Below are 12919 nucleotides of genomic sequence, written 5' to 3'. Positions count from 1 at the left end.
AGGACGTAAAGACAAAGGAAACAGGCAGGAGACTTGATTTAAGTTCCACCTGCAGAGAGGGCTCTGGACACAGTTTTTTTTTTTTTTTTAAATGTTTTATTTATTTCTAGGAGAGAGAGAGACAGCGTGAGCAGGGGAGGGTCAGAGAGAGAGGGAGTCATAGACTGAAACAGGCTCCAGGCTCTGAGCTGGCAGTCAGCACAGAGCCCGACGCGGGGCTCGAACCCACGAACTGCGAGATCATGACCTAAGCGAAAGTCGGACGCTTAACCGACTAAGCCACCCAGGCGCCTCTCTGGACACAGTTTTGACTCAAATTTACCTGACTTCCCAGTGCAGGCTTTTAAAATGAACATGCCTCCTCAGGAGGAATACTGCACCTTAACTCTGAGAGGTGGTGGGGCCGGTAAGATCAATGAGGGTGCGTGGGCAGTGAGGGGAGGAGAGGAGACGGGAGATGGGGTGGCAGGCACAGGTGATCCCCGTGGGTGTTGGGGAGGGCAGGCCACATGCTGCCTGTCTGTGCACGTCAAAGGGGGCAAAAGTTAGGGTGTCAGTAAGGAACAGGAGCCTATTAAAAAGAACTGAGTAGATTTGAAAAAGAACCAAACTCAAGTTCTAGAAAGCAGTGGATGGCTAAAATAACAAATTAGAGATAGCTGAAAAAATTAGTAAACCGAAATGTGGATCTGAGAAAGTTTGCCCAAAAGATAGCACAGAGAGATCAACAGGTGGAAAATATGAAAGGAAATGATGTAACCTGAAGAATGAGGAGGTCAGCCCATTTCTGATAGGGGCTCTAGGAAGAAAAAAAAGAATGAGGAGGAGGAAATATTCCCAAAGAGATAATGGCTGAGAATTTTCTAGAATTGGCAAATAACATTAGTCCTCAGAACCAGGATTAATATAAAATCCCAAACATGGTTAATAAAATAAATCTGCACTTTGGTGGATGGTAGCCAAGTAGTGTACAAAAGGAAAAAAAAAAAAAAAGAAACGATGCTAAAAACAGCCAGGAACAAATCACAGTTCTGCACAGCAGTGATCTGTTCAGCGTGGAACAAAGTAACTGGCAACCTGTATTTTTGTCAGCTTCAGGTACCATTTCAAGAGCAGGATGACAGACACAACTTTCCGCAGAGACTTTACCAGCAAAGGAACCTCCTGTGGATATACTTCCGGAGGAAGGAACATGGTCTCTGAAGGAGGGAGCAAGATGCAGGCAGGAGTTGCTAGAAAGCAAATCAAGTCGATATAGAGAAGCATGGGCTCTAAAAACACATAATGTGATAAAAACTGATTTTTTATATTAAAAAAGTAGATCCCAAATAGTAGACTCATGTCAGAAGAGAGGTGACCGGAATTAGCCAGGCTAATTAAGTCAGCCAGGCGTTAGAGTTATAAGTAAAAAAGTTAAATTTGTGTATTAGGGCAACCATAAAACATTAGAAGTAGATTTTATAACCTAACCAGTAGGTGGGTGAGTAGGTGCTGGAGGAACTCAGGAATCAGGCGGAGGCAAGAAATGGAGACGAGGGAAGGCCAGGAAGGTTGGGTAAAGGGCAATCTGCAGACTAGACTTCAGAGCATCAAGGAGACTTGCAGTCACCAGTCAGAGACTGTTGGTCCTGCTGTCTGCTGTTGATGACATACCTAAGAGTGATGTTCAAGACATTTTCTGTGATTTACAGGAAGAAACATTTTACCTTAAGATGCAGTACACACACATGTGTGTGCGTCTCAGAACTGTTTACATACAGGTCTACTTATGTGCTTCCCAAAATCATACCCAGCCTCACTAGTACCCTGAGGTCTAAGGTTTTCATCCATTGCATTCTGTTCTCTTTAACCTCATTTAGATGGATGGATGGATGGATGGATGGATGGATACAGGGAAGGAGGAAGGGGGGGTGGACGGGGAGGTGGATGGATGGGTGGAGAGGTAGGTAGGTAGAAAGAAAAGGAAAAAAAAAAGAATTTCTCTACCTACCAACCAGGGGGGCAAGGAGATTGATAATTGTTTTATTAATATCCTGTGAAAAGAGTTTCAAAATAGAATAGCATTCTTAGGGATGTGGAGGGCAACTATATAATAACAAAAGACTTGTTTTATAAGAACCTAATCAGTATAGAAATAGATGGGACTATTAAATTTGTGAGCTCCTGAAGACATTTCTCAGAATGTATAAAGCAAAAGCAGTCTGTCTTCTTCTCAGCACTTAACTTTTGGGCTGCTCCAGTGACCTCTTTTCTTCTCTCTGTAGACCTGCCGTTGACATCAAATTCACACTTTAATAGGAGAGACACAGGAAACCCATAAACCAGTTATTGCTGTAGCCCAGGCAGAAATCCTAAAAGCAGGTGGCCTGGGGGATCAGAAATGGAGTGAGAAGAAGTTGTTTGGCGAGTTTTTAAGGTGGAGCTCATAGGACTTGTCCAAGAATCTTTAAAAATACAAGCATCCAATGAAATATGAAAATCATTCCTACATCACACATGGAGCCAACTCCAGGGTTCTGCTCATCTCCCAGCCCCGTCTCCTCTCTCTCGTGCCGTCACCTCCACCCGGGCGGCTGCGCATTTCAGTGTGGTCTCCTGGCTCCCACGTCAGGGTCTCGTTGGATCTTCTCTGCCACCAGCTTCCTGGCCTGCTGAATAGCACAGACCTCCATCTCCCTCTTCTTTCGTCTTTGAGAACTTTCCTCTTGCTCCACCCTAGCCACACGGCTCTCGTCTGGTTCTTGAACAAGACTGTGCGCTTGGTGTGACTCCGCTGAGTGTTCTCCCTGACGTTTCCAGGACGGCCAAGTGCGCACTGTCTGCTCTTCCCTGTGCCCTCCCCCGGCCGTTCTGGCTGTAGGGCCTGCCTGCCTGGTGACCTTTCTCCCTCAGGGACCTTGTCGCACCCTCTGCACTATTCCTAGTTTCTAGTTGGTTGTGCCTGGCATATAGTAGGCACCTCATAAAAACTTTTTAAGTGAAAACGGAATTAGTGGTAATGAAAATGTAAAATAAGCCAAGAGGCAAAACAGTTTGATGGATAGTAAGTTGTGTTCATCTAGGGATGAGCGGTTCTAGGTTGTGTGAGTAACAGTATTTTCACACTAACACACATTGCTTACTATGGTGCAGACATTGAGCTAAGCACTTAGCCTACTTTATCAGACTTAGTTCTTACTATGATAGTCTTATCAGGTGGGTACTCACCTTTTGCATTTTACTGGTGAGAAAACTGTGGTTCAGAGAAGCTTAAAAACTTCCTCGAGATCAGATAGCATAAGTGGGTGGCAGAGTAGAGAACTGGGTCCACGCACTCAGCTCTTTCTTCTCCTGTGTAAGATACTTAAGCACAAGAGACAGAACATTTTTGATAATATTTCCTCCTCGCTAGCAGGCACCTTCTCTCAGTTCATAGGTGCCTTTGTGAGGACAGCTGCACTCCTGGCTTTATTTCAGAGAAGTAAGGACGTCTTCAAATGAAAGTGGAATTGGGCATCAATTTCCATTCTCAGGAGGTTTTTGAACATAGATTTTTTTTTTCATGCTATCTGTTCTAGGATCTGTTCCTACTATTCAGTAATCCTGAGATACAGGCTTGCTCACCCGAGGCCTGAGCCTTCCTTCCAACACCTCTGTGTAAGCCAGCCTGTGGCACACCGTGTGGCTCTAAGTGTGTCAGGCAGGGTGACCTCACAGAGGTGTCGTGGCTGGCCGTGGGAGGAATAACAACACAATTAGATCTTGCCTCAAACAATACACAGGAACCCACTTAAGATGGATCAGGTGAGAAAACAGCTTAATGAAAACTATGAATGTACTGCTGGTCCTGGAGTAGGAAGATTTAATACCCCCAAAACATTCACTGTAAAAGGAAAGAACAGCAGATTTAACTTTATTGGGATTAAGACCTTCTGTCTATTAAAAGGTGTATTTTTAAAAGTGCAAAAGCAAGTTGCAGCTGAGAGGAGATACATGCGATGTGTCATTGACAAAAGATGGTTCTCTTGTGATTAATATGAAAATTGCAGGCAACTCAGTCCGTGGGCAAGAGACATGAAGATGTTGTCGTAAAGGAGGAAACAAGTCTGGCCGGTCAGCAGAGGCAGACGCTGTCAGCTTCACTAGGGAGCAGGGAGATGGGGGTCTAGGCCACAAACTGTACTATCTGGTTGGCAGAAAGTGAGTTGTTGACAGTATCAGTAGTGGGAGAGGTGGTAGCTCCCACAGGGTGCCGCCTGCGCTGCTGGTGAGGGACGGTAGATGGGTAAATCTACGGAGGCGTCACACACTCTGCAACGCGGCAGTTCCCCGCAGATTGTCCCTGAGAGACCCCAGGGTTCCGTGTGGCCGCAGGGGCGAGGACGTGACCAGGTCACGGTGGGTGCACCGCGGGCCGTGCAGCAGTGTGGGTGAACCTCTGCCACGTAGCCTCGTGTGGCAGAGTGAGTCTCCAGGCCACTGTTGTGAGTGCACTGAGTACCGCTGCACTATCCACTTTAAAAAGCTTAATTTTTTGTAATGTGAATTTTTATCTCAATTCAGAAAGTCCCAGAAGATGACATACAGCATGATAAGCTTTTATAAAGTGAAAAGAAAAGAAAACCCTGAAGGAATATTGTTGGGAACTCATCAGTTGGGTAGGACAGTGTGGACCAGATAAAGGACCAGAGGGGAATAGTCCAGAGCCTCTCCATGGGGAGCGTCCTGCCCCGCCCCCCATCTCTAGAGTGCCCCACAGGGAGTTGTGCTGAGCTGTGTTCTGAGGCAGCGCTTGAAAAGTCACCCCCTTAGAAGACACATGTTCCTACCTGCCTTGCTTCCTGCACAGTCTGTCCAGGAGGGAGCAGGAGCTGGCTTCCCTGTCACCAGGAGGCCTTGGGGTCCCTGTCACTGGAGGTCCCAGTTGAGTGGGTAGTATTTGTTAGGATCTGAGTCCCCCAGAAACGCTTCCGTTACAGTGCCATGCTGGTGTGTGCTGCAGCAAACGGTGTCCTGCGAAGATGTCCATCAAACAGATTTCAGCTTGAAAGTTTTGCTCTAGATCATTCTAGCTAATCACATTTTGATAACTAAATTTCAGTTATCTGGAGTGTGGAGTGGTCTCTTGGGCCTCCGAGTGGGCTAATCTGATATAAATAGGCTGTGAGGGCTTTGGGGGACATGGTCCAGTCCTTCTCATGTTGGGTCCAGGGCATCGAGGGGCAAGTCCGAAGCTGGCCCTCTTCGCATTTGAGAAAGTATTTGGGGCTTTGCCCAGCAAGGGACGAGGGGCCTCCTCCTCATTGTTAGAGATCGTGGTTCCCACCCTCCTGCTTAGCGCCGCACTCTTCCCTGCTGCGTCACAGCCCTCACCTTGCAGCAGAGAGGAAAGGTGTCCTTTTTCAAAGAAGACCAATGAAAACGAATGATGATAGTTTAGGAAGCTTTGGATTTTATTTGATAGTTTTCTCTTGAAATTTCTCTTGAAATGACACTGCCCCTGCATGTGCCTTCACTTAAAAGCCAGGTTTTCGTTGTAGTTCTGCATTCAACAAGAGTTCTTACAAAGATTTAAAGCAGAAAGACAGTAAGTAGAGGAGCATTCTGACAGGTTTGGACGTGATACCTTTAAAACGAGGATGGACTTCCCACTTGCTGGTCTGTTAATGAGACATTTACTGGATGCTTCTGCACCAAACACGAGCAGCTGGAAGATAGTTTCCAGTGGGTCTGCGGCTGCAGGTGGACGCTGGCCAAACTGCTTGGAGACAGGTTCTGGTGGGGGGTTATCACCATGGTTACGGAACAATTAGTCTGCGCCTGTGCAATTTCTTTTTATTCTCGTTAGAGATCAGAAGTTGTAAGAATAGTTAAATCCTGTGTACCCTTCACCTAGCTTTCCTAAATGTTGAAACTTTCATAAACATAGTACAGTAATTTGACACGGAGCCAGGAAATTAACTTTGAAAGAGTGTTAGTAACTAATCTCCAGCTGTTACTCAGATTCACAGTTTTCACAGTTGTCCCACTTAACAGCCCTTGTCGGTCCAGGATACCATGTTGCTGATCAGGACTCCTGGAGTCTTCTCTAATCTGGGACAGTTCTTCAGTCTCTCTATGTCCTTCCTGACCTTGACACTTTCGAAGAGTACTGGCTGGTTATTTGTACTGTGTCCTTCAATTTAGGTTTGTCTGGGGCTTTTTTCCTGGTTATATTGAGGTTACGTGTTTTTGGCCAGAATTCTACAGCCAGGCTTTGGTAACCTGTCTCAGTGCATCCTATCAGGAAGTCTAGAATGATATGACTCCTTTTTACAGGTGCTTTTAGCTTGGATCATTTGGTTTCAGGTGGTAGCCAGGTTTTTCCACCACCTATCTTAATTACAGAGGAAAAAAGTTACTGTTTTTTCCTCTATAATTAAGAAATACTCTTATGGGGGGGTCCTGGGTGGCTCAGTCAGTTAAGCATCCAACTTCAGGTCAGGTTGTGCTCTCACAATTTGTGGGTTTGAGCCCTGAGTCAGGCTCAGTGCTGACAGCTCAGAGCCTGGAGCCTGCTTTGGATTCTGTGACTCCCTCTCTCTGCCCCTCCTCTGTTCACACTCTGTCTCTCTCTGTCTCTCAAATAAGTAAATAAATAAATGTTTAAGAAGAAAAAAAAAGAAAAATACTTTTCTGGGGAGATACATTGAGAATTTGCAGATACCTGTTTCTCACTGTATTTTTACCCACTAATCTCCGTATCATTGGTGATTCTTTCTCACAGCCCTTACTGCTATAATTTTTGTCTAATGATGAATTTCTATTCCTACCCTTCCTTTGAGGATTTTTAAAAATATTTTTTTTTAATGTTTATTTTTGAGAGACAGAGCTCATACAGGGGAGGGGAAGAGAGAGAGGGAGACACATAATCCGAAGCAGGCTCCAGGCTCTGAGCTGTCAGCACAGAGCCCGACATGGGGCTTGAATTCATGAGCTGAGCTGCGAGATCATGACCTGAGCCAAAGTCGGTCACTTAACTGACGGAGCCACCCAAGCACCCTTCCTCTGAGGATTTTTAAATTAGAAGTCTGTTGTAAGAAAGAACTTACAATATCTGTGTTGTTTCTGGAAATTATACTTTATTTCACTACACACAGACGGGCTGGCTAACCTTTCTCAGTATCAAGCTTACCAGATTCTTTGTCCAAACACTTCCTCCTCCTCCCCATCATTAGTTGGTTACCTTATGAATATCTTGGTGCTCATTGTTGGCGGTAAGACTGAGGAGGTTAGTGTAAGTGGCTGTCACAGGAAATTATTACTTAGGAGAAGTGGCAAAGAGATGATTTTATTTGGGGCATGTTTTTAGCTGCTATTCAGAAATCCACAGAATGGATGGAGATGTGCCTCAGGATGCAGCCAGTCTCTTAAAAGAGTAACGGAAGTTTTGGGAAGGCGGTAAGTTTCACAGAAGAGAGGGGAGTGGGGAGTCTGCAGTCGGGCCAGGCAGCTGTGGGTGTTGGGCGCTGTGGTTTCAGGACTGAGGCGGGTGAGGGGATACCACTACATTGGGCGACCTCGGGCCATCTCGGCAGGGCCATGGGTGCATGTATGCTGGGCTCAGCGTCGTGAAGCAGGGGCCAGAATCCTTTTGACGATCTGAAGAGCTTTCCTGCCTCCACGTGAGTAAGAGCAGTTCGCCTCTCTCTGGTTTGAGCCGTGGGTGCCTCTCTCAGTTTTGTTCTGCTCCAGGGGCACATCCTGTGACACTGCTGCTCAGCTCACGGTGCTCTGAGCCCCATGGGCACGGCGTGCAGGGTCCTCCCCTCCCTGAAGCCTTTCTACTCACTGCTTGCACTCAGCGGGCTCCAGCTGCATCTGCCTTCCCAGGCATCCTATAGCCTCAGGGCCTTCGTGCACTCTCTTCCATCAGGTTAGAACCCTTGTCCCTGGACACAGCTGCACGACTCCCTTCCTCCCTTCAGATCTTCATTCAGATATTGGTGAATCTTTGGAAAATAAGACCTTATCACATGGTAGTCCCCTCACCTTGCCCGTTTGTCTCTGTTGCTTTATTGCCATCTCGTTGGTACCTGTGTATTTGCGGTCTGACTTGCAGCCCATGTGGCATATACGCTTGTGGAGGCCCGGCGCTTGCCTTTTCTGTTTACTGGTGTCTCCAACCCCTGGGGCCGGGCCTGGTGTGAGATTGGTGCTGGGTCCGTCCTGTCAAGTAGTTACTGATGTAACGAGTGTGCCTTGGAGCCCCCGGTGGCTGTGGGCCAGTGAGTGTGCTCGGTGCTGGGCAGGCACGACCTCCTTTACTCCCCTGCCACCTGGTGAGGACACCGAGGTACGGAAGGGCGATGGCGGACGGCAGGTGGGCCATGGAACCAGCCTCCCAGCCCAGGCGGCCCCGATGCAGGGCCCGCGTTTTCTCTGCTCCTCTCAGGCCTGTTGCTGACAACACAGACGCCTGTGGGTCAAATGCTTATCGCATTTTCTGTCCGATCGTGAGTGCTCCCTGTCCCCTGAGGCCACGTCAGCATCAGTGCTGGGTGTTACCAGCATGGACATGCAGCCAGGCTGCCCAGCGTTTGACCTGGATCTGTTTCCTCTCTCTTAAAATGCGAGGGCACTAACAGCAGAAGCCTCCTGTGTCCTGTTTGATTGCAAACTCACAGCCCTGGAGCGGATTACTTCGTCTCACGGAGTGTCAGCTTCCTAGATCATGACGCTTCTGTTCTCAGACTGTTATGTGCAGTAAGAGAAATGGTGTGTGTGAAGCACCTGCTAAGTCCCAGGTTAAAAATATATGAAATCTCTTGCACCTCCCCAAATACGTGCCCCTTGTAGAATATCTGTATAAGGGATTGACCTCTTTCTGGGCGCAGAAGTCACAGGGAATCTAATTGTTTGGTGATTGTGTGTTTTAATAAGATGGACACAAACTCTTAGCAGAACTTGTGTGTCTTGCATTTTTTCCACCTTAACTGAACTACAAGCATTGTATTTATTACTTTGTGTCTTTTCCTTGTGAGCCTGTTCCATTTTTTAAAGATGAATTACTAAAACTTTAGGAAAAAACCCAGATCTTCCTATAACCTTTGGGTAGGCAAATGTCTTATAAACAAAACACTAAAAGAGTTTACTAAAATAGAAAAGAAGATAATAGGGCTGCATTAAAAATTATGAACTTTTTTCCTCAAAAAATAACATTAAAATGAAAATATTTTAAAACTAATTTTTAGGGGCATCTGGGTGGCTCACTCGGTTAAGCGTTGACTCTTGATTTTGGCTCAGGTCATCAGGCCCCACGTCGGGCTCTGCACTGAGGGCACGGTTCCTGCTTGGGATTCTCGCCCCCTCTCTGTTTCCCTCCCTGCATGCGTGCTTTCTCTCAAAATAAGTAAATAAACGTTAAAAAAAAGTAATTTTTAAAAGATAACCATCAGGAGAGTGAAAGGCAGGCCGTGGAGTGGCTAACAGGGGCCTCCTGCCCTGAATGCCTGAAGAATGCCCCTAGGTCAGCTGGGGTCAGGAGGGGAGGCCCACAGCCCTCTAGACAAAACAGGCGTTTCACAGAGGGAGGTCTCCGGCACAGCCCGCCATCTCCTTATCCTTTGGGAAATGCTAGTCTGGGCCATGCTGCCCCTCCCGCAGTAAATGTCACGGACGAAAACGCAGGAGAAATAACAGGCAGAGGTGAGGGTGCAAGGAAGCAGAGCTCCCCGGGCTACCAGCGGGTGTGCGACTTCCTTGGCTCCCTGACGGGTGGCATCTGTGGATGCAGGTGTGCGTGTTGTGATCCAGGGACTCTGCTCCTGATCCACACCCCAGTACCCAGCAGAGGGGTGTCCGTACCAGAAGACAGGCATGAGAATGCGCAAGGGCATCCTGGTGAAGTTTGTTTGTTTCGATCGTTCTTAAGCTTGGCTTCCTCAGCGACTAAATCTTTTTATGCTTAGAGGAGGGGAAAAAAGGAGTGTTCATAGCAGTAACCTCATGGTGGCCCCAAAGTAGGAATACCTCCGCTGGCCCTTCGCCATGATGTGGGCTGTCCGTGAAATGGCCTGCCGCTGCTAGGTGGGCTGCATCTCACAGGCACTGCAGTGAGTGGGAAAAGCCAGGTCCAGAAGAGTGCGCTCGTGTGAGTCCAGGCGCGCCAGGGCAGCCGTTGGGGGAGGTGGGAGGAGGTGCCACCCCGGCCCAGTGCGGGACACTGACAGCTGTCCCTGTGCTCTCTGGACATCTTTCCTGTCCTGTCTCCTTGTGGACCACTGAGCTCCAGACACCGATGTGCATGTTCTTGTGCTGAAACGGTTAAAAATGTATGCTTAAAAACTGCGATTCTATTTCACTTTTAAAAATACTACTCTGAGAGTAACTGGTAATGCCATACTCACAATAATACTCGAATTGTAGACTATGAGTTGAGAAAATGACTTCTTTCTAATTGTTCTGTTTTGTGAATTGTTTTTTAGATATGAATTGAGAATTCGTTATTTGCCAAAAGGATTTCTAAACCAGTTTACTGAAGACAAGCCAACTCTGAATTTCTTCTATCAACAGGTATAGGAGGGTGCTTTAATGTACCTTCTTCTTTGTTTGAATCCTACTTACTACATGGTTTTTAATCTTAGAATTAGAGTAAACCTAATTTGGGGGAAAATAATAAATTTGTCACAATATGGCAGTGAGAGTCTTCTAACCAGTGGACATTTTGAATTTTTGACACTGAATTCTTGTGTGCTTGGGCAAGTCTTAAAAGATCTTCTTTTATGTGGAGACGGTAAGTCCTAAGTGATGCAAGTATTGGTTTGTCTTTAATTCAAGTATAATTATCATGCCTGAACATCGGTGGATTTGTCAGGTGTAGAATTTACTGTAGAATGTAGAATTTACTGTCAGCCGACTGCCTTGACTTGCACTGTGCAGATCGCTCGCGTTCAAGAGCAAGTTGCATAGTGAAGCCAGAATTCACTTTTTTTTTACACTGAGTAAAAACTTAGACAACAAATACCTGTGGCGTAAATGAACTAACAGTTATGACCAAATATTTGTTAGTTTTCGTGATGAGTGGGGGACAAAAGGTCTGAGGAATATCTGACATTTGCACACCATTCAGCAGTTAAATGCGCTTGGTAATGTTTAGTTTTAATAAAAATACGTATTAAGTGTCTGCTGTGGATCAAGAACACAGGGGATAAGTGAATTGCACCATAAATCCCTCTGATGGCCAGGATCTCCTGTACACTGTACTGTGCATTCAGTCCTCTGCTGTTGGTGAGCATGGGCCACGTGGCCGTGCACTGGAGGGTCTGCTCCCCTGGAAAGTGTCACCGAGTCCCCAACTTGGTAGATGAGGAAGAGATGTACTTTAGGAAACCTGATGCATTTACATCTGAGCTCAAAAGTTTTGAGAAGTGGGTGAGGGAGATAACGGCCCACATCATAAAAAGGGAAGGCCCTAGATTTTGTCCTGCAGAGTAGAGGCAGCAATTGAAGGAATTTAAGTAGTGAATGGCTTGATGAGAGTTTCTGTTGTTGTTAAATAAGATCCTACCGATGCGATGGCAGCGTCCTCCAAGGCTGCAAGGCAAGTTTGGAGGCTCTTCAGCCATTTAGGCAAGAAATGGGGGAGAGAAAGGTCAGGCTGTGGTTGTAAGCAGAGTCGGTGGATGGATTTGCTGGAAGCGGGAGGCTGATCCAAATGGAGCGTGAAAATAAAGAAGAAAGAGGTTGATTGTGTCCATCCAGGTATTTGGTGTCAGGAGAGAGACAGATTTGGTTAAATTCAGAAGTAAAGCGGTAAGAAGGCAGGTTGACGGACTTCCTGGTGTGAGCACACTGGGTGTCCCTGCTTCTGAGATCCAGGCTGTGAGAGCAGGAGCCCGAGGACGCCCTCAGGTGTGGGGTGCGTTGTCCCGTCCGTGGGGTCGAAGTGCCCTGGAATCGGGCAGCGTTGGGCACCAGGCCTAACGGGGGCTTGGGAAGGGTGACCGCAGTACAGAGACGCATGGGAAGAGGGGCTTGCGTTTGGCGAAAGGAAAGAGCAAAGTCCCCTTTAGCTTCCACCTGAGATTGCTGGAGGCCCGCTGGCACGCGGAATCATTTCCAGGTGGCACTCCGCCCCTGCCCTGTGTTTCCACAGCTCGTCCTTGGCGATCTGGTGAGCTCTGGGTTGAAGTGAAGGAGGTGATGGGAGAGGTTAGTTACCTGATAGGTTCGCATTGTGTGTGTCTCTCTCTAGATGATCTCTATCTCTGTCGGCATAATTTCTTTGAAAAAGGCCACCCCCTGAGGAAATCTGTGACCACTTCAGTGACTCGGATTTCTGGAATTCACCAAACAGGCCCCATTAGCTCACGGCCAATGCACACTGATCTCGCCATCGGTGGTGGTCTTGTTCCTTCCACACTGTGGCCCCGTGTCCTAGCTTTTCCTCTTAGGAGGCCTTGCTTGCGTCTCTGAAAACAGCACTTCACATGCTGGTGTGGCCCCAGTTTCCTCTATCTCACAGCACGTGTGTCTCCGCGCGCGGCCTGTCGTGCAGGTGGGTGTGGTCTCTATGGAAGACCCCAGGAGGTGGCAAGCGCGCACACTGCAGTGTCCCAGCGTGCAGGCAGCGGCTCTGTGAGTCTCCGGCGCGCTTCCCCGGCTCACCTGCCCAGGTGTCCGTGTAGAATCCCCATCCCGACAAAGTGAGGTGGGGCCGTCTGCCGTGCAAGTGCTGGTCACTGTCTGAATTACAGCTCACAGGCAGCACCAGGCCGCTGGGCCTTTGGCGTTTACCATTCGTTTCTCATGACATGAGTGGGGGTGCGTGTCTCTGCCTCGGGTGTGGCCTCCACGTGAGCCTCCAGCCCCCCACCCCCACTCTGCTTTCTGCCGTTCCTGCACTTTCTCTTCTTCAACCTGCCCTCTTTTTAATCTTTTACACTTAGTCATACGGCAC

The 12919-nt window shown here is 47.6% G+C and overlaps 1 protein-coding gene across 7 annotated transcripts in view; it reads left to right on the top strand.

Moving 5' to 3' along the window:
* The window catches only part of PTK2 (protein tyrosine kinase 2), a 245595-nt gene that overhangs the window by 91124 nt on the left and 141552 nt on the right, over nucleotides 1-12919 (top strand). For all 7 annotated transcript variants that reach the window (XM_077750005.1, XM_077750004.1, XM_077750007.1 and 4 more), the window contains one exon: nucleotides 10446-10533. In XM_077750005.1, coding sequence (XP_077606131.1) covers nucleotides 10446-10533 — 88 coding nt within the window. The remainder of the gene's footprint in view (nucleotides 1-10445; nucleotides 10534-12919) is intronic.

The sequence above is a fragment of the Crocuta crocuta genome, unplaced genomic scaffold (assembly GCF_008692635.1).
Source record: "Crocuta crocuta isolate KB4526 unplaced genomic scaffold, BGI_CrCroc_1.0 scaffold119, whole genome shotgun sequence".
Taxonomy (NCBI): Eukaryota; Metazoa; Chordata; class Mammalia; order Carnivora; family Hyaenidae; genus Crocuta; species Crocuta crocuta.
The sequence above is the reverse complement of the archived record's forward strand: the minus strand, read 5'-3'. Positions and strand labels throughout refer to the sequence as shown.